This window comes from Megalobrama amblycephala, linkage group LG3 (genome assembly GCF_018812025.1).
Source record: "Megalobrama amblycephala isolate DHTTF-2021 linkage group LG3, ASM1881202v1, whole genome shotgun sequence".
NCBI lineage: Eukaryota > Metazoa > Chordata > Actinopteri > Cypriniformes > Xenocyprididae > Megalobrama > Megalobrama amblycephala.
Window position 1 is genome coordinate 1,637,290 of NC_063046.1, and position 23,185 is coordinate 1,660,474.

A 23,185-nucleotide genomic window follows, 5' to 3' on the forward strand; every position below is an offset into this window, starting at 1 on the left:
AGAAAAAAATATTTTTATTTTTATATTATTTAAACGTTTTAAAATATGACATTGAATACAACATAATCAGTTTATAATATTTAATTGGTTCTCTCTTGTTTTTGCATGTGTTCATAATTTCTTTGTATGACAGCCTGGCCAAAAATAATTTGAAATAATTTGAAATTTCATTTCATTATCACACATGAAACAATTGACTCCAAGCACAGCTACACGCTTACATCTTTTAACAAATTTTTAAAAATATTTGAATTAAGGTTGAAGATGTCAGTTTTCATATGGCTGGACATCACATTTGACCACTACTGTATTGCATTTCATTGACTTTCCAACTGCCCATCAAACCATGTGGCAAAAGAAATGTTGACTGTGGGTTTTCCTGGAGTTGTTGGAGCCGTTGATGACCTCATTACACATCATTGCTCTAACTGTAAATGAGGAGATATATATCAATAGAAAAAGATTCCACACCATCAATACTAATTTGTGATAATTTTGCACAATGCAAAGCTATTGCTTTTAAATAAATTTAAATATTAAAATGTTTGTGTTTTTTATTATTATTATTTATTATTATTATTATTATTATTATTATTATTATTATTATTGTTTTTTATAATAACATTAAATGATTGGTTTTGTGCTGCTGTGACTTCACCCTTCCAGGCTCGCTATTGGCTGATTCAGAGGTTAAGGGTGGCCATTTTGAGTTGACATCATTGTAGTCCTTAGTTCACTACACTTAAGTCAGCTCTTAAGAATCCATCTTACACTTTACTAAAAGTTGCTTTTAACTTCTTTATAAAAGTCTCCTACTCTTAGAAAACTCCTAACACACAAGGAGTGTAATATATAAGATAAATAAACTATAATAACCGGAAAAAGTGTATAGTGAAAAAGTGTAAAGTGTATAGTGTGAGTGTGCTGCAGCAATGCAAAGTCCAGTTCTCAGTTATTGCAGTTATTGGAAGATGGTGCATCATAACTACTATACTTTAAGTGAGTCCGAGGGGTAGAGTCCGAGGGGTAGAGTCCGAGGGGTAGAGTCCGAGGGGTAGAGTCCGAGGGGTAGAGTCCGAGGGTAGAGTCCGAGGGGTAGAGTCCGAGGGGTAGAGTCCGAGGGGTAGAGTCCGAGGGGTAGAGTCCGAGGGGTAGAGTCCGAGGGGTAGAGTCCGAGGGGTAGAGTCCGAGGGGTAGAGTCCGAGGGGTAGAGTCCGAGGGGTAGAGTCCGAGGGGTAGAGTTAGGGTTAGGTATATAGATAAAAGCGAGTTTCACCCTCATTGGTTCCACCTTCATTAGCATATGCGATCTGATTGGCCAAAGCTTACCTGGCCGTATCTTTTGAAGCGGAGGTCCGACGTGCACATAACTGGTATCGTTGGATTCAGAAAGCTGTCTTCTTTCAGGTAGCGTGGATGTCTGGAAGACAGGATGTTGCTAGGGTAAATTTTAGGTCGGGTTATCCTGAGTAGGCCTGTGAGACGGTTAGGTTTAGGGTCAGTTTTAGGTCGGGTTATCCTGAGTAGGCCTGTGAGACGGTTAGGTTTAGGGTCAGTTTTAGGTCGGGTTATCCTGAGTAGGTCTGTGAGACGGTTAGGTTTAGGGTCAGTTTTAGGTCGGGTTATCCTGAGTAGGCCTGTGAGACGGTTAGGTTTAGGGTCAGTTTTAGGTCGGGTTAGGGTTAGGGTTAGGTATATAGGTAAAAGCGAGTTTCACCCTCATTAATTCGACCCTCATTAGCATATGCGATCTGATTGGCCGAAGCTTACCTGGCCGTATCTTTTGAAGCGGAGGTCCGACGTGCACATAAGTGGTATCGTTGGATTCAGAAATCTGTCTTCTTTCAGGTAGCGTGGATGTCTGGAAGACAGGTATATAGATAAAAGCGAGTTTCACCCTCATTGGTTCCACCTTCATTAGCATATGCGATCTGATTGGCCAAAGCTTACCTGGCCGTATCTACAGATGTTGGTAAGTAGTCGTAAATATGCTGTCCTAATGTTTGATATAATGGCTGCGTCCGAAATCCTAGGTAGCTGATTTGCTGCCTTGCTGTGAACTGGCGCCGCATTCGTTCCATAAGTAGAATAGGAAAGGGTAGGACATACAGTGTAAGCTTTTTGAAGAATACGGAAAGCGGAAGCACGTGCTTTGCGATCATTTGTGTTTATAAAGCATATCAATTTTTATTTTTTTAGAAAATGACAGATCGTTTCACAAGATAAGACCCTTATTCCTCGTCTGGTATTGTTTAAAGCCCTTTGAAGCTGCACTGAAACTGTTAATTTTGACCTTCAACAGTTTGGAGAGACCATTGAAGTCCACTATAAGGAGAACAATCCTGGAATTCTTTCAGCAAAAACCTTGATTTCTATTTAACCGAAGAAAGACATGAACATCTTGGATGACATGGGGGTGAGTAAATTATCAGGAAATTTTTATTTGAAAGTGAACTAATCCTTTAAACTACGCCAGAGCGCGTACACACCTCATGGACCGGATGCCGTGCTCAAGGCAGTTGGATATAGTGGTGTATTAGAGGTAAAAAATTATATAAATACTGTTCGGTTTCTCGCACAAACTGATCGTTTCGAGTCTTAGAACATCAATGTGTTGTCACAAGCCACAGGGTTTAATTTGGATTTGTCTGTGCATGTTTTTTTTTTACTTTTATAGATGGAGTTCCTATTGACACGCATTATACAACTGACAGACGGCAACGGTTGGAGTTAAATATCATCATTTGTGTTCTACTGAAGAAATCACCTACATCTTGGATGCCCTGGGGGTAAGCAGATAAACATCAAATTTTCATTTTTGGGTGAACTATCCCTTTAAGCCTTCCATCATGGACAGTGAACAAAACCTGACTCAAGTGTTATACGAAAATGTGAAATGTGTGTATGAAAAAAGTAAGGGGAAGATTAATCATGTTTTGTTTTACCAGAATATTCTTTGCATACTCATGTTTGCATTGCTCCTGTTTGCAATGTAAATGGAAACCCATGGCAAACACACCTTATGTAAAGGTTAGTGGATCATCATATCTAACCGACTAAAGTTTAATTAAGAATTCCCCTTAATCAACCACTTTGATGAATGTTTGGGAGAAAAAAGTCTATGGTAACAGCCCTGGTTGACGTGTGCATTTCCATGGTTGTTAGTTTCATGTCTGTCATATCACTCTGTGATGCATTTTGTGTTCCTTTAGCTTAAAAGGTAGAGTATGGTGCTAGCAGCACCAACTTATTATTTTTGCTTTGAAGAATATTTTTCTTAATTTATATTTCTAATATAAAAAGTACAATAAAGATTTCATATCATGAGGAAACATTAGGCTCATTTCTGAGATAAAATCAAGGGAAAATGCAAATAAAAAATTTGCATTCATTAGCATGTGAATACAGATCACCTATATCTGTCCTGTGATACAAGAATTAAATACAATTTTTACAAATGCACAGTGTTGCCCTGCTCAAGGTATAGGCCTATTGTAAGAATAAATTATATGATTTATAGGCATGATATGATTTGTGAGCATTAGTTGAACTGAAGGTGTCAGTATAAACACAAACCACATGTTGTCATCTGTGAATACAGCCATCATGAAACAGCCGTGTTGTCATCAGAGGTGTTTTCCAGAAAGCAAGCTCAAATGTCCTAGTTGAACTAAGGCTTTATCCTGGCTTAATCTAAACCCTGACTGTGAAACTGGGCCATTGTGTAAGAATTATATGTACATGCAGAATTTGACAAGTCACGCAAACCTTTTAAAAACATTTGTCTTCAGGTTAAAGGTGCTCTAAGTGATCTTGGGTGGAGTAACTTTCTGTTGACGTTCGAAGTGTTGTCAAACAAAACAGAGGCTAGCTAGACCCTCCCTCCTCCTCCCCCTCCCCTCCGTGCTTCCTGAAACAGTCATGAACGCGCATTTAAAATCATTCTTGTCGGTTATTGGCTGGAGCATGTTTATTATGATTTGTGGTCCAGGCTGGACCAGTTTGTTTTTATTGCCGTTTTCGGCGCTTGTGGTGACTACAGAGACCGCGTTTTTTTACAGTGTGTTCAGGGGACAGGCAGCTAGCGGATAGTGAGGAGATGTTTGCTGTATGTGACAAAAAATGTTTTGGCCTAAAAACGCGTGACATCACTTAGAGCACCTTTAATGTAGAAAAAAGTGTAGAATGTTTTGGATGATGACCTTTCAGTTTAGTGCTTTGAAAATCAACAATTATTAATTTACATTTAAAGGTGAATCCAGTTTTAAGGAAAAGGAAAGTTAATGTGCATTATCAAAATAATTTGGATAATGGTGGTCAAATCTTAACGTCATTAAACACGTTTAATTAATCTCACCCATTAACAACAATAGTCAAAAATATATATTTCCACATGTTTGTGAACATACCTAAAATGCTGCATGTGATTAATCTGGTTTTCTTTTTTTTTTTTTGCTTCTCAGCGCCAGAGTGCTGTTGTCAGTATGAGGTGGGGGCAGGGAGAAGCGGGAATGGCGTGTTGCCTGTGCTTAAAGGATTAGTTCACTTTCAAATAAAAGTTTCCTGATTATTTACTCACCCCCATGTCATCCAAGATGTTCATGTCTTTCTTTCTTCAGTCGAAAAGAAATTAAGATTTCTGATGAAAACACAAATGATCGCATTGCACGTGATTCCCCTTTCCGTATTATTCAAAAAGCTTACACTATATGTCCTATGCCTTCCCTATTCTACTTACGGAAAAAATGGAACTGGCATATATAGTTGTATTTTAGTAGAAAATATTCCTTATTCCTCGATGTGAAAAATGTATTTTGTGTCTTTTGCTTGTTCAGTGTGCAGTGCAGTACAGGTTTGTCATGGCACACGCATGTACATTTGCACAAATACACTATATACAGTATGTATGCACAACTGATGAATTTTACACAGGTATTAAACTGAGCTGAATCAATACTGAACTGACTTGAGCTGTATGATGACACTATTGGCTTGTTAGGTTCATGTTCTCAGAAGAAAAAAAAAACATCATTCCATATTAAAAACATCATTATGGTAAGACAATTGTCAGATATTTATTTTGCTGTTTGAAATAACCTACTGTAGACCCGTAAGCTACAGCATGCCATGTAGAACTCAGTAGACTACAGTAACTATTTATAGGCAAATGTTAAAGTTTTGTCATTTTGTCTTAAGCTTTTAAAATATTTGGGCTCGTCCGGGATTTGAACCCGGGACCTCTCGCACCCAAAGCGAGAATCATACCCCTAGACCAACGAGCCTTATAAACTTTACGTGGAAGCCTATAATTTGCCACGTTGCATAGGGAGTACAGGACCATAGGACGTTCGATGAAGTGAGTTTAGGATGTTTATTTTGATGTTTGATGAATGGCGCCATCTGGTGGCATCAACCTGCAGTTACAGAGGTCGTTTAGTGGCTTTTAGAACAAATTAGAATAAAGTTTGCCACTCTGAGGCTGGATTATAGCAACGTTTGAAAGACTGCAATTAATGAAAAAGATTAATGTCCATGTGTTCTGAAAACAGAATGATCTCAAAATAAGAATATGAATAGAGCTGATATCCAATCGGCTAATAGGTGTGATTTGAAAACTTTTCTGTGTGAATCGTTTGTGAATACCTACTGTACCTTAAAAAGTGAGTTAAAAATGAAATTTTTTATCAGCCAGAAAGTAGACTACTAAATACTACAATGTCCCGTAAAAAATAGGGATTGTCGATTTCATGTTGCCTTTAAGAGAGGTTCATGTTCTCAGAAAAAGATTCCAAGATTTTAAAACATTTGGGCTCGTCCGGGATTTGAACCCGGGACCTCTCGCACCCTAAGCGAGAATCATACCCCTAGACCAACGAGCCTTGTAATGTTTAAGTACTATGGTTTGCCACGTTGCATAGGAAAGTTCAGGACTATAGGACATTCAATGGACTGAGTTTAGGATGTTTATTTTGGAGTTTGACGAATGGCGCCATCTGGTGTCATCAACCTGCAGTTACAGAGGTCGTTCAGTGGCCTTTACAGTCTTTTCAAAATGCTTACACACACTTTTTGAAACTATGGTTCTGTTTCTCAAAACTCTACAACCAAAACCACAAAACACACACACAACATGCAAAATGTCACATATGTTTCAAAAGCAAACACTACATTCAAAACTATTTCTCTAAACATTGTATTTTTTGTGTAGTAACACACAAACATAAAATGATTAGCCACATACACGCCAAACTACACACAGATGTGAAAAATGTGAAACACCACTATCTTGTGTCTTTTGCTTGTTCAGTGTGCAGTGGAGTGTACAGCAGTTTGTTATAGCACTTACATGCATGTTCCCATTGCCATGTATTGTACGACTGACAGACGCCAACGGTTGGAGTTCAAAATCATAATTTGTGTTCTACTGAAGAAACAAAGTCACCTACATCTTGGATGCCATGGGGGTATAAGCAGATAAACATCAAATTTTCATTTTTGGGTGAACTATCGAGATATCCCTTAAAGTTACACCGTTCAAACACTGAGGTTTGTACAGTGCTGAGTTATGAAAGCTCGCGAATCATCTAATTATAACAAGCAAAGTAAAGACACGATGTAAATAAGAGATTCATTGTGCAGTATAGACAACTTCATTAATTATAACGGAGGTTTGTGAGATCGCGATGAACTGAAACGAGTGACAGCTTTTTAATGATTATAAAGGGAGTTTGCGAATGTATTATTGCTTTTATACAATAATTCAAACATTAAGTTAATATTTAGACACTTACATTTTAAGGCCAATTCACACCGCACCGACAAACGCCAACAAACACCAACAAACGTCAACGAACAAGTTGGCCGTTGGATTTAGAATTCTATGAGAAAAAACTGTCATGTTCACACCGCCCCAACAAACACCAACAAACGAGTCTGACTGGGAAAATTCCACAACTACATATGTAACCATGTTAACAATATTGTCAGGCAAGTTTATTATATTAATAATATAGTATATATATTCATTGTATTAAAGTATTGAGGCAAAACAAAAATACACCGGTTTTTAAACTTTTTTTTTTTTTTTTAGCGCGACCCTTTTTATTAACGAGACCCATAAGCATATACAACCATGTAGCTAAACAAGCCAAAACGAATTATTAAAAACGTAACTGAAGGTAAACCTGCGTTGCTCTCATAGTGGTTAAATTACCTCTCTCTTTCGGTGAAGTGGAGCAGCTGCTCTTGCTGAATGGCACGGATTGCACTATGGACTATTGTATCTTTTGTATTTTTTATTTTTTTAACTGTATTTTATTTTTTATAACGAACAAGCTGCGATGTCACATTTCCAGTACTTTGTTGTGTAGGGGCGCGGGCGCGATCAAACAGCTGTCTTTGCAGGGGACTTGCCTCATCATCATGGCAACGGTTCGTAGCCAGGTCAGATTACTTCAGAGTTTGTTGCCGTCAACCGTTGCCGTTGACGCCAACAGGGGTTTCACACCGATCCAACAAACTCCAACAGACGAGTTTGTTGGCTGTTGTCGGTGCGGTGTGAATTGGCCTTTAGGAACAGTGTTGTCAGATTTTGCTCTATTTTGTCAACGAAAATAGTTCCAAACAACATTACAGCTGAACCGCTGCGTATCTCCGAGCGTATCTTTTCTTGTTTAATGTGATTTTTTTGCTCTTGCATTTGGAAATGCATGGAAGAGAGCACGATAAGGGCGAGTCACTTATAGAGGCTGCTTTTATTTGTTTTATATCAGGAATAAAAGATCAGCGAAACTGCAGCTTGCTGACCAGTTTTTCAAAACACAACGCAGAAAACAGACCAGTTACAATGGGAAGGTTAATTTCTGTCATTGATCAGAAGATGCTCCTAAATTTTTGACTGCTCCTAAATTTTTAAAATTAGAAGCAAAAGCCCTGTATTCACATGACACTAGTTGATTAAACTAAAACACTAAAAATGAACACTATTTAAAATAAATAAATAATGATATATTAACAAATAAATAATTTCTAATAAATACTGCAATGTTCCATAAAAATAAGAATTTTGATTTCATGTTGACTTTAAGAGAGGTTCATGTTCTCAGAAAAAACATTATCATCATTATGGTAAGAGAATTGTCAGATAATTACCCCATACGCTACAGCATAGAACTCAGTAGACTAGTCTTTGCCTATAAACAGTCAATGTTAAGTTTTGTTGGTTGCAAAATTCTAAAGCTTTTAAAATATTTGGGCTCGTCCGGGATTTAAACCCGGGACCTCTCGCACCCAAAGCGAGAATCATACCCCTAGACCAACGAGCCTTGAGAACTGTGGTTAGGCCTAGTTTGTCACGTTGCATAGGGAGTACAGGACCATAGGACTTTCAGTGGATTGAGTTTGTGATGTTTATTTTGGTGTTTGATGAATGGCGCCATCTGGTGATATCAACCTGCAGTTACAGAGGTCGTTTAGTGGCTTTTAGAACAAATTAGAATAAAGTTCATTTACAAAGAAATTAAGACAGAGACTAAAAAGTGTTGCTTAATAAAATATTATTTTCACAGTACCAGCCTGGTAGAAGCCTTTGTGCTTGTTTGGTTAATAGATGTGATTTGATCTCTCAATAAAACAGCATAAATCAATTGTGAATACCTACTGTACCTTAAAAAGTGGTAAAACTTACTATTATTTATCAGGCAGAAAGTATGTTACTAAATACTGCAATGGTCCATAAAAAATAAGAATTGATTGAAAAATAAGATTTTGATTTCATGTTGACTTTAAAGAGAGGTTCATGTTCTCAGAAAAACAAAACAAAAAACAACATCATTATTGTAAGATAATTGTCAGATAATATTTTTTCTGTTGGAAAACACCAGACCTACTGTAGACCCGTAAGCTACAGCATGCAGAACTCAGTAGACTAACATTTGCCTGTAAAAAGTTAATGTAAAGTTTTGTCATTCCAAGATTCTAAAGTCTTTCAAAAAACTGGGCTCGTCCGGGATTTGAACCCGGGACCTCTCGCACCCTAAGCGAGAATCATACCCCTAGACCAACGAGCCTTGCACATATTCGGATATATGATGTGCCACGTTTCACACAAGAGATCCAGGCCCACTGACAACGTGGATGTGGGATGCTTGTTCTGTTAGATTTCTGGTGAAATCACGTGTCTAATGGCGACATCTAGTGGTTGAAAAGCAGATGTGGAGTTCTGCAGCGAACAGCTTTTATGCAAAATAGATGCGGTAGGCCTGACTTGTGACAGAAGTCTCTGGACAAATGTTGTGAAAGTTAGATGTGATACGAGTCAGAACAATTTGATTAATAACTTTTATTGATCAGCATCTGAGATCATTAGAATTTTTAAGATGTTCAAGGAAGAAAAGAAAAGAAAAAGATAAAGATATGGCTGATCCACATTACCACCTGAAATATTCCTTGACAGTAAGAGAGGTTCTTGTTTTTACATTGTGAAGACCAGTGATGAAGCAGGATATTTTCATAGGGGTGACCAGGCAGGAGCCAGCAACCAGTCTGGGGTGGCACATAAATGTTTATTATTCAAACATAAAAAAATTGGTTTAACTACAAAGTACTGGACTGTATTCAGTTGGGTTCAGTAGGCACTAAAACAATTAATGTACAATTGTAATTCAGGTAGTACTGGAATAGATCAAGTAATGTTTTTGAATACAAATGAACATTTATTTGCGCATTAAATTACAGATAAAAAATTAATTTAATTTGTGCCTTATATTGTGAGCTCACATACAGTAACAGTAGGCTATATATACATTGGAGGCAATGTTCATAAATGTGATGCATATGCAGTTGGCCTATAAAAAAAAAAAATACATACTTTTTTTTTTTTTTTTAAGTTTTGACACTGCTTTAATAGTCTCCACATTTAATCATGTTGCATTTACCCAACTGTTCAGCGATAAAAAGACAGAATTGGCCATTTTGAGCAAGCCACACCCTAACTCCGCCCCTGAAGAGCTGCATGCTTCAGTGCTCTGGAGGTCTTTATAGATCTGTGAGTTTATGACTGACATATCTCCTTCGTGATAACAGATCCAAAAGCAAACATGACTTTAATAGCTGTCATTATTTGGACACTCACAACCTGCATCTGGAGTAAGTATAGGTATTTAGGTAGCATATTGTGTACAAAAAAGATAACTTAGTCCTTGTAGGGCAACAGTAAGAAATATTGTGTGCTCAATCTGACAGATGCCTTATAACTGTTAGATTTTAAATGTGCTCATCAGTTTTATATTATTATCCAGTGTTTTCTGACTCTCTCTTCAGGTTCTGTGGGGCAGATTCTGACTCAGTCTGAAGCTCAAACAGTTCAGCCTGATCAGACTGTCACTATTCGCTGTAATCATAAACCAGCAGTGATCTGTGTTAAACCAAAAACCTCTCAGGATTGTATTGCCTGGTACCATCAGATTCCTGGAGAAGTTCCTAAACTCCTGATCTATGCCACATCAGACAGAGCTTCAGGTGTTTCTTCTAGATTTAGTGGCAGTGAAAGTGGAAACCACATGGATTTTACTCTGACTATCAGTGGAGTCCAGCCTGAAGATTCAGGAGTTTATTACTGTCAGAGTAAACATGACAAGCGAGTCTTTGTCACCGTGGACTGGGTGTTCACACAGTGTAAAAGCATCATACAAAAATCCCTTTGGCTGAGACTTCAGCGCTGCAGCTTTGAGCTTCTGCAGATGTTGATGTTGTTGATTATTCACCTCACTGACTTTACACACAAACACACAGATACACAGAGACTCTTTATAGTGAACTGTTGATGTTGACACACACTCATAAACGCATTCTACAAATTCAGTCTGTTATTGTTGTTGTTTCTATGCCTCCGAAAAAATCTGAAGTTTCTCCTGATATTATTAAACATCAAATTCTTTAGCAGTTCATTTACCCGTAACATTAATGTGTAAGTCCATTCACATAATAGATAACAAGTAAATTAATAAAATCACAACAAACTCATAGATACACAAATAAAGTGGATAAAAGGCAGCTAAAATTAACTGAAGGTATTTAAAACTATAATATTCATGCTTATAAACAAGAAATACACAATTAATGATTCAAAAAGCTTTTATTTGGCATACAAACGTGTTAAAATAGGCTTAAAGAAACATTAACATACAGAGCAAATTGGTATACAGCGGTGTTTGTCATTAATTAAGACTTGTTTTAATTGTATGTGTGAGTGTGAATGAAACATTTTGCATCCTATCTACGTTTTTATGTGATGTGTGTGTGTTTCACTGGTCATCACACTGCTGTGTGTTCAGGCTCTCGGTCACTGCATTCTGGGATGGGTGCGTGGCGTCACAGCTGATGGTTGTTGCTCTGCTCCACTCACTCTCAGTGAGGCTCAGGCTGCTGCTCCAGCTGTACAGTCCATCCTTCTGCAGCACACTGGGACTCAGATTCACAGCAGAGCTCCTGCTGCTGCCATCCACCTTCCAGCTCAGCTTCCAGTCAGAGGGGAATCCCTTACTGCCCACACACACCACTGTAGCCTTACCCTGCTGCAGCTCGTCTCTGGAGGGCGGCAGGACCGTGAGAGTGGGACGAGCGGCAGCTAAAGAGAGAGAGAGAGTTTCATTCTTCTTAAAAACAGCTCTATCAGTCTTTCACTTCCCTTTAAGAGATTCAGAGTTAATCAAGCAGATCTGAAGTGCAACAGCCTGTAAAACACATTTACCAGCAATCACACATATACTACTTGGGGAAAAAAAGAAAAGAAAAAAATTATATAATATAAATTATTCATGTTATATTATGTATCCTTAACTTTTTTGGTGTTTATTTTTCATTTGTTCAAATTATTGTTAAATTATTTCTTGTTAAACAGGTGTAGCTGTTTGTAGATTGAAAGCAACAGCAGATGAAGACACATTTCTGTCTCTTGTGACAACATTCATTTAAAAACCTTTTATTAAAAATCGCTTTTCATTAATCAAGAGTTATTAAAATATTTAATTATTAAAAACTTAATAATAAAATATATTTTGAACTTTCCATAATTCCTAAGCTGGCCTACAATCTATACTGACACATTTCAAGCATAAATATATATACAGTATTTTTTTTTTTTCTTGTTGACTTGTTCAGCAAATACCTTTGTTAAATCAAGAGGCGAGTGAAAGACTGCATACATACACCAACATTAGCTTTCTATTTTATGCCAAATTAATAATAATAATTAAAAAAAATACAAATATGTATTCTTTGTAAAATGCAATTTATCAAAAAAAATAAAAACATGTTTTAAATGGGTCTGAAAGAGAGCTAAGGAACGTGTGGATGTATTTGGTCACAGCAGAACAAATCTTTTCAAATTATTCTTATATTAGTAGTTAGTATTATTTTTAAAATGTTTTTTCCCCCTAAATTCTCTGTTGTTCTTTTCATTCAGTCTTTAATTTATGAATTAAAAAGAGATTTACTTACTTCCAACTGAGAGTCGAGTTCCTCCACCGAACGTCCACCACAGTGATACAAACCCAATCAGCGGCTGTACAAAAACCTCCTGCACTAAAACTGACACTGACAATAACCAGTTTGCTCTTTTAGGATTAATAGCAAAATAAATAAGTAAATAAATAAATCAAAGCTGCACAATTAAACCAGTTTATTTTGATAATTTCCCAAATCTACAAAGAAAAATATTATTATTACTATTACAAATACTATAATTCAGAACTATACATGTACATCAGTCACTTTCAAGTAAATTTTGATTCATTGAATTTTGAAGCATTTAGTTAACTGATATTTTACATTTTTACACAGCTTTTATATTTTTATTTTATATGGCATTTACAGTCTAATTTATAGCCCTGTTTTATGCAAAGCATCAGTGCAGTATGTAATATGCTACCAATTCAGATTCACAATTCATTAGTCTTTATAGGCTACATCTTATTTTATTCTGCACTTACTTTAAATCCTCCACATTAATTCATTCTCATTTACTGTAAAATCCTTCAGAATATTCTGAGAGCGTCGGACAAGTTTTAATTAAACCATGACGATAATCAAAATATGCATATATTACAATGCAATCATCATATGAGAGAAGATAGTTGAGGAAGGGTTTCTGTAATGATATTTTGCATTGGCAGCTCATGCCTCAGTGCTCTGGGAGTGTTTATAGTTCTGTGAACGATTTTAACACACAAGATCTGTCCACTCGAATACAGAAGACAATATGATTCTCTTCATCTGGGCATTTTTCTGCATCCAAGGTAATATGACTGAAATATATATTTTTTTTTTTCATTTTTATTTTATCCTCATGCTCTAATAATAGTTCTCTTGCTCTCACAGGCTCTTTGGGGCAGGTCGTTGTGACTCAACCTGAGTTCAAATCAGTTCAGCTTGGTCAAACAGTCTCTATTGATTGTAAGGTCAACACTGTAGTTTATAGGTATCCTGAGGGTTCAGTATCCAAAGATTTCTACATCTCCTGGTACATTCAGAAGGCAGAGGAACCCCCTAAACTCCTTGTATATTTCACAACAATGAAGCCCTCGAGTGCTCCATCTAGAATGAGCGGTGGAGGCAGTTTTCACTCTGGAGGAAATGGTCTTGATTTCACTCTGACCATCAGTGATGCCCAGCTTGAAGATGCGAGAGATTATTACTGTCAGAGTTACCATGCGATCAGTGGTAAAGCAGTGTTCACACAGTGAAAAAATGCCACACAAAAACCTCCCTTGGTTAAACCTCAGAGAATCCTCTCTCTCTCTACATCCGAGACCTACAGGTCTGAACAAAAACAGGGGTTACTTTATATGTATTTTAGTGTTCCCTATCAGTAGAAATAATAATTGAATTTATTGCTGTTCCTGTTACATATCTAATTTTTGTCAAACAAATCCGTTGTTTATGATATTTTTCATATAGTACAATGCTTCATATTCATATAGAAAAATCATATTTAATCAATACCCTAATGTGTGAGTTGTTCATTATGCAAAGATAAAACTCCATGGTTTTACACAAAGTAGAGAAGCATAAATACCTATTCATTAGTTATGGAAAAACTCTTTTAATTTAGTCGTCTCTACAATTACATTCAGAGATTCTCACATTATACATACAATTTATGACATAAATAGTAAATACATATTTTATAAAGTTTTAAACTTATATAGCCTATGGGACTATAGGAACATGAAATTGTCCAGCCATGACTTCTTGTTTCACAGGAATATAAATGAGGAAACACAAAGGTCAAATTCTCTTAATCATCCATCACAATGAGTAAAAACCAAAGAGTTCTGATGTGAAGCAAAAGATTGCTGGGCTTCACAAAATAGAAAGAGGCTGTAAGAAAATAGCTAAAGCATCAAAAAGTCCCATTTCATATATAAACTGTTGTTTCAATGTTATTATATGTTGATAAAATAAAGTCATGTAAAATGCAAAAACTGGGCTCGTCCGGGATTTGAACCCGGGACCTCTCGCACCCTAAGCGAGAATCATACCCCTAGACCAACGAGCCTCGACTTTACATGAAAACATGATATGCCACGTTGCACACAGAGGACAGGCTACAAGTCCATAAAAACATGGATGTGGGATGCTCGTTCTGTTGGATTTTCGGTGCAATCTAGTGTCTAATGGCGACATCTAGTGGTTAACAAGCAGATGTGGAGTCCTGCAGTGAACATGTCTTTAGATTCAGAATGCTGTCAGGACAGGATTTATCTCGTATTGTGACATATACTGTAGGCAAAATAAACGGGTGACACTAAAACTGACACAGAGTTACACCGACACTGACACCGACTCTAAAACTGTATCTTAGCTTACATTTGCTTATGTCAGCTGAAAATGCAAAATGTATTTTGTAAAATATAGTGTTTGTTTTATTGCACTTTAATTTTTGTTTTATTATTGCACTTCATCTATTTGTGTCTGTAGATTATTCATATCTTTAAAGGTCAAATGTTTTTTTTTTCTCTCATGCACTGAGCTAGAAAAATCTCCACTTCAGTATAACACTTACTTTACAGTTTTATTCCTTACAGAGGGGTTTGTTCACATTTTTTTTTCTGATTTTGTAGGCTACATCATTTTATTTCTAAAAACTTGGTGACTTTTTTAGCTGTTGATGGTATTTTCTGATTTTTGGAGTGATAAAAGAGATTTCCAAAATCCCCTCTATAAAAACACAACTCTAATATGTCAAAAAAAGTTGACATGTAAAATTTTAAAAGGTGACTTTAAGGTGACGTTCAAATTTCTGTTCTGGAAATATGTGGCAATTAGTACATATTTAATGATGTTTTATTAACAAAATTCGGGAGGAGCAACGTTCAAATAATCTGACTAATCATCACGTCATCTCGGCCAGCTGTCAGCAATCAGTAATCAACATATCTACCCAATCAGCATGAGTGAAAGCATATATATTAGACACGGTCGACTCACCCATATTCCTCGACAGTTTGACAGCATCCCTCCACCACCCCGTCTCCTCACACCTGCACTGGTTACTTTCCAGAATACTAACCAGAATGGGGGGAGTAATCTGGGTTCGGGCCAAAATACCGAGCTCGGAGCCCTCTCCTCGGACAGCACGCCAAATACGCATACTACTACGCATACTATTTTCTATCTGATTATTTGTAAGTGTGAACTCGTGAAATTAAAAAATGCCTCATTTGTGTGTGTGTGTGTGTGTGTGTGTGTGTGTATATAATATATATATATATCTCTTTTACTGTAGGCCTAATTGATATTTTCAGTATTAAAATATTATTTTAATATCCATGCTGTTCATCACAATGATCACAATGGACGCACATCCCCAAAAAATAAAAAGTGGTATTTCACATTTTAGGCTGTTTTTTGATTTCGAAGTGTTTAATATTTCAGCAAGAAAGTGAACATATTTGAGTCAAAATGCTTTTATTTGGCAGCAATAAAACTACAAACACATCATTGCTGTTACAACAGATAAGAATATTTGAACAATATACTAACAGAGCGAAAGATTAATTTTTGAGCATTGACTGTTTTAGGACAGTCCTTTGTAATAATTTGTGTGTGTATGTGTGAGTGTAAATGAAATATGCATGCCTATATAATCTCTGTGTGATGTGTGTGTGTGTTTCATTGGTCATCACACTGCTGTGTGTTCAGGCTCTCGGTCACTGCATTCTGGGATGGGTGCGTGGCGTCACAGCTGATGGTTGTTGCTCTGCTCCACTCACTCTCAGTGAGGCTCAGGCTGCTGCTCCAGCTGTACAGTCCATCCTTCTGCAGCACACTGGGACTCAGATTCACAGCAGAGCTCCTGCTGCTGCCATCCACCTTCCAGGTCAGCTTCCAGTCAGAGGGGAATCCCTTGCTGCCCACACACACCACTGTAGCCTTACCCTGCTGCAGCTCGTCTCTGGAGGGCGGCAGGACCGTGAGAGTGGGACGAGCGGCAGCTAAAGAGAGAGAGAGAGAGAGAGAGAGAGAGAGAGAGAGAGAAAGAGAGTTTCATTCTTCTTAAAAACAGCTCCATCAGTCTTTCACTTCCCTTTAAGAGATTCAGAGTTAATCAAGCAGATCTGAAGTGCAACAGCCTGTAAAAATACATTTACCAGCAATCACACATATGTCTGTTCTTGGATTTAATCATCATTCATCATCATTCATTATATTATATTGGATCTATAATTTTTTAATAATCTATTTTCCATTTGTTCAAATTATTAAATGATTTCTTGTTACACATTTACTGTATTACTAACAGTGTATTACTAACTGTTTGTAGGTTGAAAGTAACCCCAAATGAAGACACATTTCTGTCTCAGGTGACATTTATTTAAAAAAAACTTTTCATTAACTTTTCGTTAATCGAGAATTAATAAAACATTTAATAATTGTTAAAAACAGAGTTACACTAACATCAACACTGACACTAAAACTGTATCTAGTTTAGTTTTGCTCAGACAGCTGAAAAAAAAAGAAATAAATTAATGAATAAAATGTTGTAAAATGTATGTTGATTGTTTTTTGAGGTAAATTCCATGATGCATCTGAAAGTGTTTTTGAGAAGAAAGTGTTTTGCATATGAACTGAACACTTGCTTAAAACTCCACTGATGATTATTAGTGTGACACCGACACACACACACACTTAAAACAATGATGTCTCTTATTCTAATGCTGTGGACACTCGGTCTGCTCGCACAAGGTTCAAAAAATATATTTTCTACATGATGATGAGTTTTTAAATGTATTTGTGCAAAAGTTTGAATTTGTGCTTTATGTTTTATTTTTTATATATTAATTTCAACTGCAATTGCAAACTTCTTTTCATTTGTTTTTTGAACTCTCTCTCAGTATCTCATCAAGAGGTTCAGTCTCCTGAGTCTCTGATTGTTAAAGCAGGAGAGTCAGTCTCTATGAGCTGCACTGGGACCAGTGGAGTTGGTAATGACATGAGCTGGTATCTGCTGAAAACTGGAGAAGCTCCTAAACTCCTGATCTATACAGCAAGTAACCTTGCATCTGGAGTCCCAGATCGGTTCAGTGGAAGTGGAAATGAACCTGATTTTACACTGAACATTCGTGGAGTCCACCCTGAAGATGCAGGAGATTATTACTGTATGGGGTTTTATTCTGATCCAGCGTTCACACAGTGAAACAGCATCGTACAAAAACTTCCCTCAGTCAGACGGCACAATGAATTTACTCAAGCAGAATGAACTATTAAATGAGAAATTAATTCTTCAGTATGAACAGAATATGTAATTGATCTAACATTCTGTCTGTGATTCTGTGATAAACAGAGAAAGACACTACAGGTAAAAACATTGTTTTTTCATGCACTGGTAAATTTTGAGATTTTGAGCTATTTCATTTTTCACAATGTGTTGTTTCAGACTACAAAGAAAACATCCAAAACACAGTGTTTGCACTTTATCTATTTGTTTTATTATTGCACTTCATCTATTTGTCTCTGTAGATTATTCATATCTTTAAAGGTCAAATGTTTTTTTTTTCTTTTCTTTTTCTCATGCACTGAGCCAGAAAATCTCCACTTCAGTAGGCCTACAGCACTTACTTTACAGTTTTAGTCCTATATTAAAGAGGGATTTTGTTCACATTTGCCTGATTTTGCTACATCATTTTATTCCTAAAAACATGGTGACTTTTTTCCGGCAATTGATTGTATTTTCTGATTTTTGGAGTGATAAAAAGAGATTTCCAAAATATCCTCCATGGTCCGTGTAACAATCAGAATCAATCAGGGTATCTTCCGTTCATTCATGTTTTGATTTAATATTGAAATCAGAAAAATGAGAAAACCACACTTTTTTTCGTTTTTCATTTTTAAAATTAAAACGAAAAAACAAAAAACTGGCTTGATTTTTCTTTTTTCGTTCTGGGGTTGGAAACGTCTAGGTTACTAGTGTAACCCCCGTTCCCAGAAGGAGGGAACGGAGACGTTACGTCGATACTGACGTAATGGGGTCTCGCTAGGGAGCCCAATCACCTCCAAGGATACAAAACAAGCCAATGGGAATTGGCCTGTGAGATTTACATGCCGGGCCCCTCCCCCGGCATCCGGGTATACATAGGGCCGGCATACTCACCTTCATTCATATTTTTGCTGAGGAGCCGAGAAGATATCTGGCCGCTCAGCGGTGGCTCAAAACTATGGCAGGGGAACGTAACGTCTCTGTTCCCTCCTTCTGGGAACGGGGGTTACACTAGTAACCTAGACGTTCCCATTCAGTCAGTCACGTTCGACGTTACGTCGATACTGACGTAATGGGGTCCCGTGGAAAACGCCATAGCAACTAAACCACGTTACGAGTGTTAGGGAGGCAGGTGCTGGCAGGCTGAGGCGTGCCAATGCAAGTGCGGCCCATACTCGCAACCCTCCAGCGCCCAGAGTAAGCCCAGGAATGTCTTCCATACCGGCGGGATGGAGAGGACAGGGTGTTACCGTGGAGAAGTCGAAGCTGCTGTTCCTACCCCACGGGGAAGAGTGCTTCGGAACTCAATCCCTCGTTTTTCAGCAACGACAAAAACGCCAGGAAAGCGTTCCCCGAGGAGGGGAAAGCTACGGAGACCACACCCTGCCCGAAGGGAGGTAACGTGTGGAAGACACATATGGACTGGTCTGAGAACAGTAACGCATATGGAAGATCTCTTGATGTAGGTCCTACCTTCCGGGAGGAACGACTAGCAATCAGAGACGGGGCAAAGCGAAGCGGCCCAGGGAAAGACACGGGTTTACCGTCAGGGAAACCTTACCGTGGACAAACACATATGGGATTACCCGAGGGGAATCACAGCATATGGGCATCTAGCCCAGTACAAGGGCAGACCAACTGGGCATACACACGAGTACTGGACCTAGTGCCGGACGCCTCCGCCACGTCTGGCCGCCGCAAGATGCAGGAGGAACTCCACAGGGTTCGCCGTTACGGGGAACTGAACTGAGGAGCAGAAAAAGTGCTCGCATTCCCTCTCCCGAGGGAAATGGCACAGCAAGCGAACACCCATGGCTATCTACGAGTAGACAGCACACGGGTGGACACCGGTTCCACTCGGAGGTTATAATACCTCGCGAATGTATTCGGTGTCGCCCAGCCTGCAGCTCTGCAGATGTCTGCAACAGAGGCGCCGTGCGCCAACGCCCAGGAAGAAGCAACACCCCGAGTGGAGTGAGCTCGCAACCCGAGGGGGCACGGCTCGCCTTGGGACTGGTACGCCAAGGCGATGGCATCCACTATCCAGTGGGCCAACCTCTGTTTGGAGACAGCCTTTCCCTTCTGCTGACCTCCAAAACAGACAAAGAGCTGCTCAGAGCTTCTGAAGCTCTGCGTGCGGTCCACGTAAACGCGCAGGACATGAACGGGACACAGCAACGCAAGGGCTGGGTCTGCCTCCTCCGGGGGCAGTGCTTGCAGGTTCACCACCTGGTCCCTGAAGGGAGTGGTGGGAACCTTGGGCACATATCCAGGCCGGGGTCTCAAGATCACGTGAGAGTAGTCCGGCCCGAATTCCAGGCACGAATCGCTGACCGAAAATGCTTGCAGGTCCCCAACCCTCTTGAAGGAGGCGAGCGCTGTCTTGAGAGACAGATGTTTCAGCTCAGCTGACTCGAGGGGCTCGAAGGGAGCTCTCCGAAGGCCCGAGAGGGCGATGGAGAGGTCCCAGGAGGGAATGAGGCGAGGCCTAGGGGGATTTAACCTCCTGGCGCCTCTGAGGAACCTGATGATCAGGTCGTGCTTTCCTAGTGACTTGCCATCAAGCACATCATGATTCGCTGCGATGGCGGCCACATAGACCTTCAGGGTGGAAGGGGACAGCCTCCGTTCCAAACCCTCTTGAAGGAAGGAAAGCACAACACCGACCGGGCATTTCCGGGGGTCCTCCCGGCGGGAGGAACACCACTCAACGAACAGACTCCACTTCATGGCATAGGCGCGCCTCGTAGAGGGGGCTCTGGCCGAAGTGATGGTGTCGACTACCGCGGACGGTAGGCCACTCAAGTCTGCCGCGTCCCGTCCAGGAACCACACGTGGAGGTTCCACAGATCGGGCCGCGGGTGCCATATGGTGCCCTGCCCCTGAGAGAGGAGGTCCTCCCTCAGGGGGATGCGCCAGGGATGGGCTGTCGCGAGGAGCATGAGTTCCGGGAACCAGGTCCGGTTGGGCCAATACGGCGCAACTAGCAAGACCTGCTCCTCGTCCTCCCTGACCTTGCACAGTGTCTGCGCAAGGAGGCTCACTGGGGGAAACGCATACTTGCGTAGGCCCCGGGGCCAGCTGTGTGCCAGTGCATCCGTGCCGAGGGTCCCCTCGGTCAGCGAATAGAACAACTGGCAATGGGCGGATTCCCGAGAAGCGAACAGGTCCACCTGTGCTTCCCCGAACCGGCTCCATAACAGCTGGACCGCCTGGGGGTGGAGTCTCCATTCCCCCGGGAGCGTGAGCTGTCGTGAGAGCGCGTCGGCCGCACGATTGAGCTCGCCCGGGATGTAGGAGGCGCGCAGCGACCTGAGTCGGCGCTGACTCCACAGGAGGAGATGGCGGGCGAGTTGCGACATGCGACGGGAGCGTAGACCACCCTGGTGGTTGATGTACGCTACAGTCGATGTGTTGTCCGTCCGGACCAGTACATGCTTGCCCTGCAGCAGCGGTCGAAACCGGCGCAGCACAAGGAGTACTGCCAGCAACTCGAGGCAGTTGATATGCCAATGGCGATGGGGTCCTGTCCAGGAGCCCGACGCCGACTGGCCACTGCATATGGCACCCCAGCCGGTGGTGGAGGCATCTGTTGTGACAACAACATGCCTGGACACTTGTACTAGGGGCACCCCGGCCCGTAGAAAAGCAAGGTCCGACCACGGGCTGAATGTGCGGCGACACTCCGGTGTGATGACCACACGGAGTGAGCCACGGTGCCATGCCCACCTCGGGACTCGGTCGTGAAGCCAGTGCTGGAGCGGTCTCATATGGAGCAATCCGAGTGGCGTGACCGCGGCTGCGGATGCCATATGCCCCAGGAGCCTCTGAAATTGTTTCAGTGGGACCGCTGTTTCCCGCGAGAACGAGTTCAGGCAGTTCAGCACCGACTGTGCACGCTCGTTGGTGAGACGCGCTGTCATGTTGACCGAGTCCAGCTCCACACCGAGAAAAGAGATGCTCTGCACGGGGCAGAGCTTGCTCTTTTCCCAGTTGACCCGAAGCCCCAACTGGCTGAGGTGACTGAGCACCAGGTCCCTGTGTTCGCACAACTGCTCTCGGGACTGGGCCAGAATGAGCCAGTCGTCGAGGTAGTTGAGGATGCGAACGCCCACTTCCCTGAGCGGGGCAAGGGCCCCCTCTACGACTTTGGTAAAGACGCGAGGAGACAGGGACAGCCCGAAGGGTAGGACCTTGTACTGATATGCCCGCCCCTCGAATGCAAACCGTAGGAACGGTCTGTGTCGAGGAAGGATCGAGACATGAAAGTACGCGTCCTTCAGGTCGATGGCTGCAAACCAATCCCGGGCGTGAACGCACGTGAGAATGCGTTTCACCGTGAGCATCTTGAACGGGAGCTTGTGAAGGGCCCGATTCAAGACACGCAGATCCAGGATCGGTCGTAACCCCCCGCCTTTTTTGGGTACTATGAAGTAAGGGCTGTAAAACCCAGACTTCATCTCGGCCGGAGGGAGAGGCTCTATTGCGTCCTTCGCCAAAAGAACCGCAATCTCCGCCCGCAGGACAGAGGCGTTGGGACCTGTCACCGAGGTGAACAGAACGCCGCTGAACCTGGGGGGACGCCTGGCAAACTGAATCGCGTAGCCGAGTCTGATTGTCCGAATGAGCCAACGGGACGGGTTGGGAAGGCGTAGCCACGCCCCCAAGCTCCGTACGAGTGGAACCGTCCGGACAACAGAAGTACCCACGGGGGGGCAGCATGGAGCACTGTGGCCCAACTCGGGAGGCAGTGCGTCCCGAAGTCGAGGCTGTGAGTGGGGTCCACCCACATGGCTCCGAGTGGGCAGGGTGGCGTGGGAAGGCAGTGCGTTCTCGGGGCGCCAAGACCCTGCCCGTGGCGAAGGAAGGAGTGGCTGAGAGAGAGGGAGCAAAGGCTCGCTCACTCCCAGCGCAGACCTTCTTATATGACCCAGAGGTTTCGGAAATTGCTCTTTTATTGAATAAGTGGAACAGAAAGAAAAAACAACACAGGATTTTCCCCCGGGGCCTGTCCCGGGGGAAGGAGCGGTGCGGTCACCGTCTCCCGAGCAGCATCCGAAACCTCCGGGTCTCCCGTCTCAGGGCCACTTCTTCGCCTTCTTCTTCTTCTTAGAAGGCGGTTTGGCGGTCTGGGCGGGGGGCGTGGCCTTCCTGCGGGTGGCTCGAGGAGGATGGGAGGGTTCCGGCCTCACAGGAGCCTGAGCCGCAGGGGGACGCCCTCGGCGAGGAGCAGACGGAGGCACAGCCCGAGGCGGATTGGTGGCATCATCACGCCTGGGCAGGATGTGCTTGATGGCCTCCGTCTGCTTCTGCACCGCCGAGAACTGCTGGGCAAAGTCCTCGACGGTGTCGCCGAAGAGGCCGGCCTGGGAGATGGGGGCGTCAAGAAAGCGAGCTTTGTCGACCTCCCTCATCTCAGCCAGGTCC

General features: G+C 41.4%; 5 non-coding genes and 5 gene segments (V, D, J or C); 3 read left to right on the forward strand and 7 right to left on the reverse strand.

Annotated features, from left to right (window-relative positions):
• Positions 1–5,210: 5,210 nt before the first annotated feature.
• Positions 5,211–5,282, reverse strand: trnap-ugg. The gene has a single exon. It is a non-coding gene; the product is annotated as a tRNA-Pro (tRNA).
• A 525-nt stretch (positions 5,283–5,807) lies between these two features.
• Positions 5,808–5,879, reverse strand: trnap-agg. Its single transcript has one exon. It is a non-coding gene; the product is annotated as a tRNA-Pro (tRNA).
• A 2,373-nt stretch (positions 5,880–8,252) lies between these two features.
• trnap-ugg lies at positions 8,253–8,324 on the reverse strand. The gene has a single exon. It is a non-coding gene; the product is annotated as a tRNA-Pro (tRNA).
• A 672-nt stretch (positions 8,325–8,996) lies between these two features.
• trnap-agg lies at positions 8,997–9,068 on the reverse strand. Its single transcript has one exon. It is a non-coding gene; the product is annotated as a tRNA-Pro (tRNA).
• A 1,012-nt stretch (positions 9,069–10,080) lies between these two features.
• LOC125263943 lies at positions 10,081–10,823 on the forward strand. The segment is given in 2 exon segments: positions 10,081–10,146; positions 10,321–10,823. Coding segments are annotated over 2 exon segments (552 nt in total).
• Positions 10,824–11,115: 292 nt separating this feature from the next.
• LOC125264250 lies at positions 11,116–13,006 on the reverse strand. The segment is given in 3 exon segments: positions 11,116–11,626; positions 12,499–12,594; positions 12,990–13,006. Coding segments are annotated over 3 exon segments (420 nt in total).
• LOC125264252 lies at positions 12,968–13,801 on the forward strand. The segment is given in 2 exon segments: positions 12,968–13,295; positions 13,378–13,801. Coding segments are annotated over 2 exon segments (402 nt in total).
• Positions 13,802–14,485: 684 nt separating this feature from the next.
• Positions 14,486–14,557, reverse strand: trnap-agg. The gene has a single exon. It is a non-coding gene; the product is annotated as a tRNA-Pro (tRNA).
• Positions 14,558–15,952: 1,395 nt separating this feature from the next.
• On the reverse strand, positions 15,953–16,533 carry LOC125263944 (the record flags this gene model as incomplete). The annotated part of the segment is given in 1 exon segment: positions 15,953–16,533. A coding segment is annotated over 1 exon segment (360 nt), but the record flags the coding sequence as incomplete, so codon positions are not given.
• Positions 16,534–17,177: 644 nt separating this feature from the next.
• LOC125264255 lies at positions 17,178–18,175 on the forward strand. The segment is given in 2 exon segments: positions 17,178–17,247; positions 17,397–18,175. Coding segments are annotated over 2 exon segments (351 nt in total).
• The last annotated feature ends 5,010 nt before the right edge of the window (positions 18,176–23,185 follow it).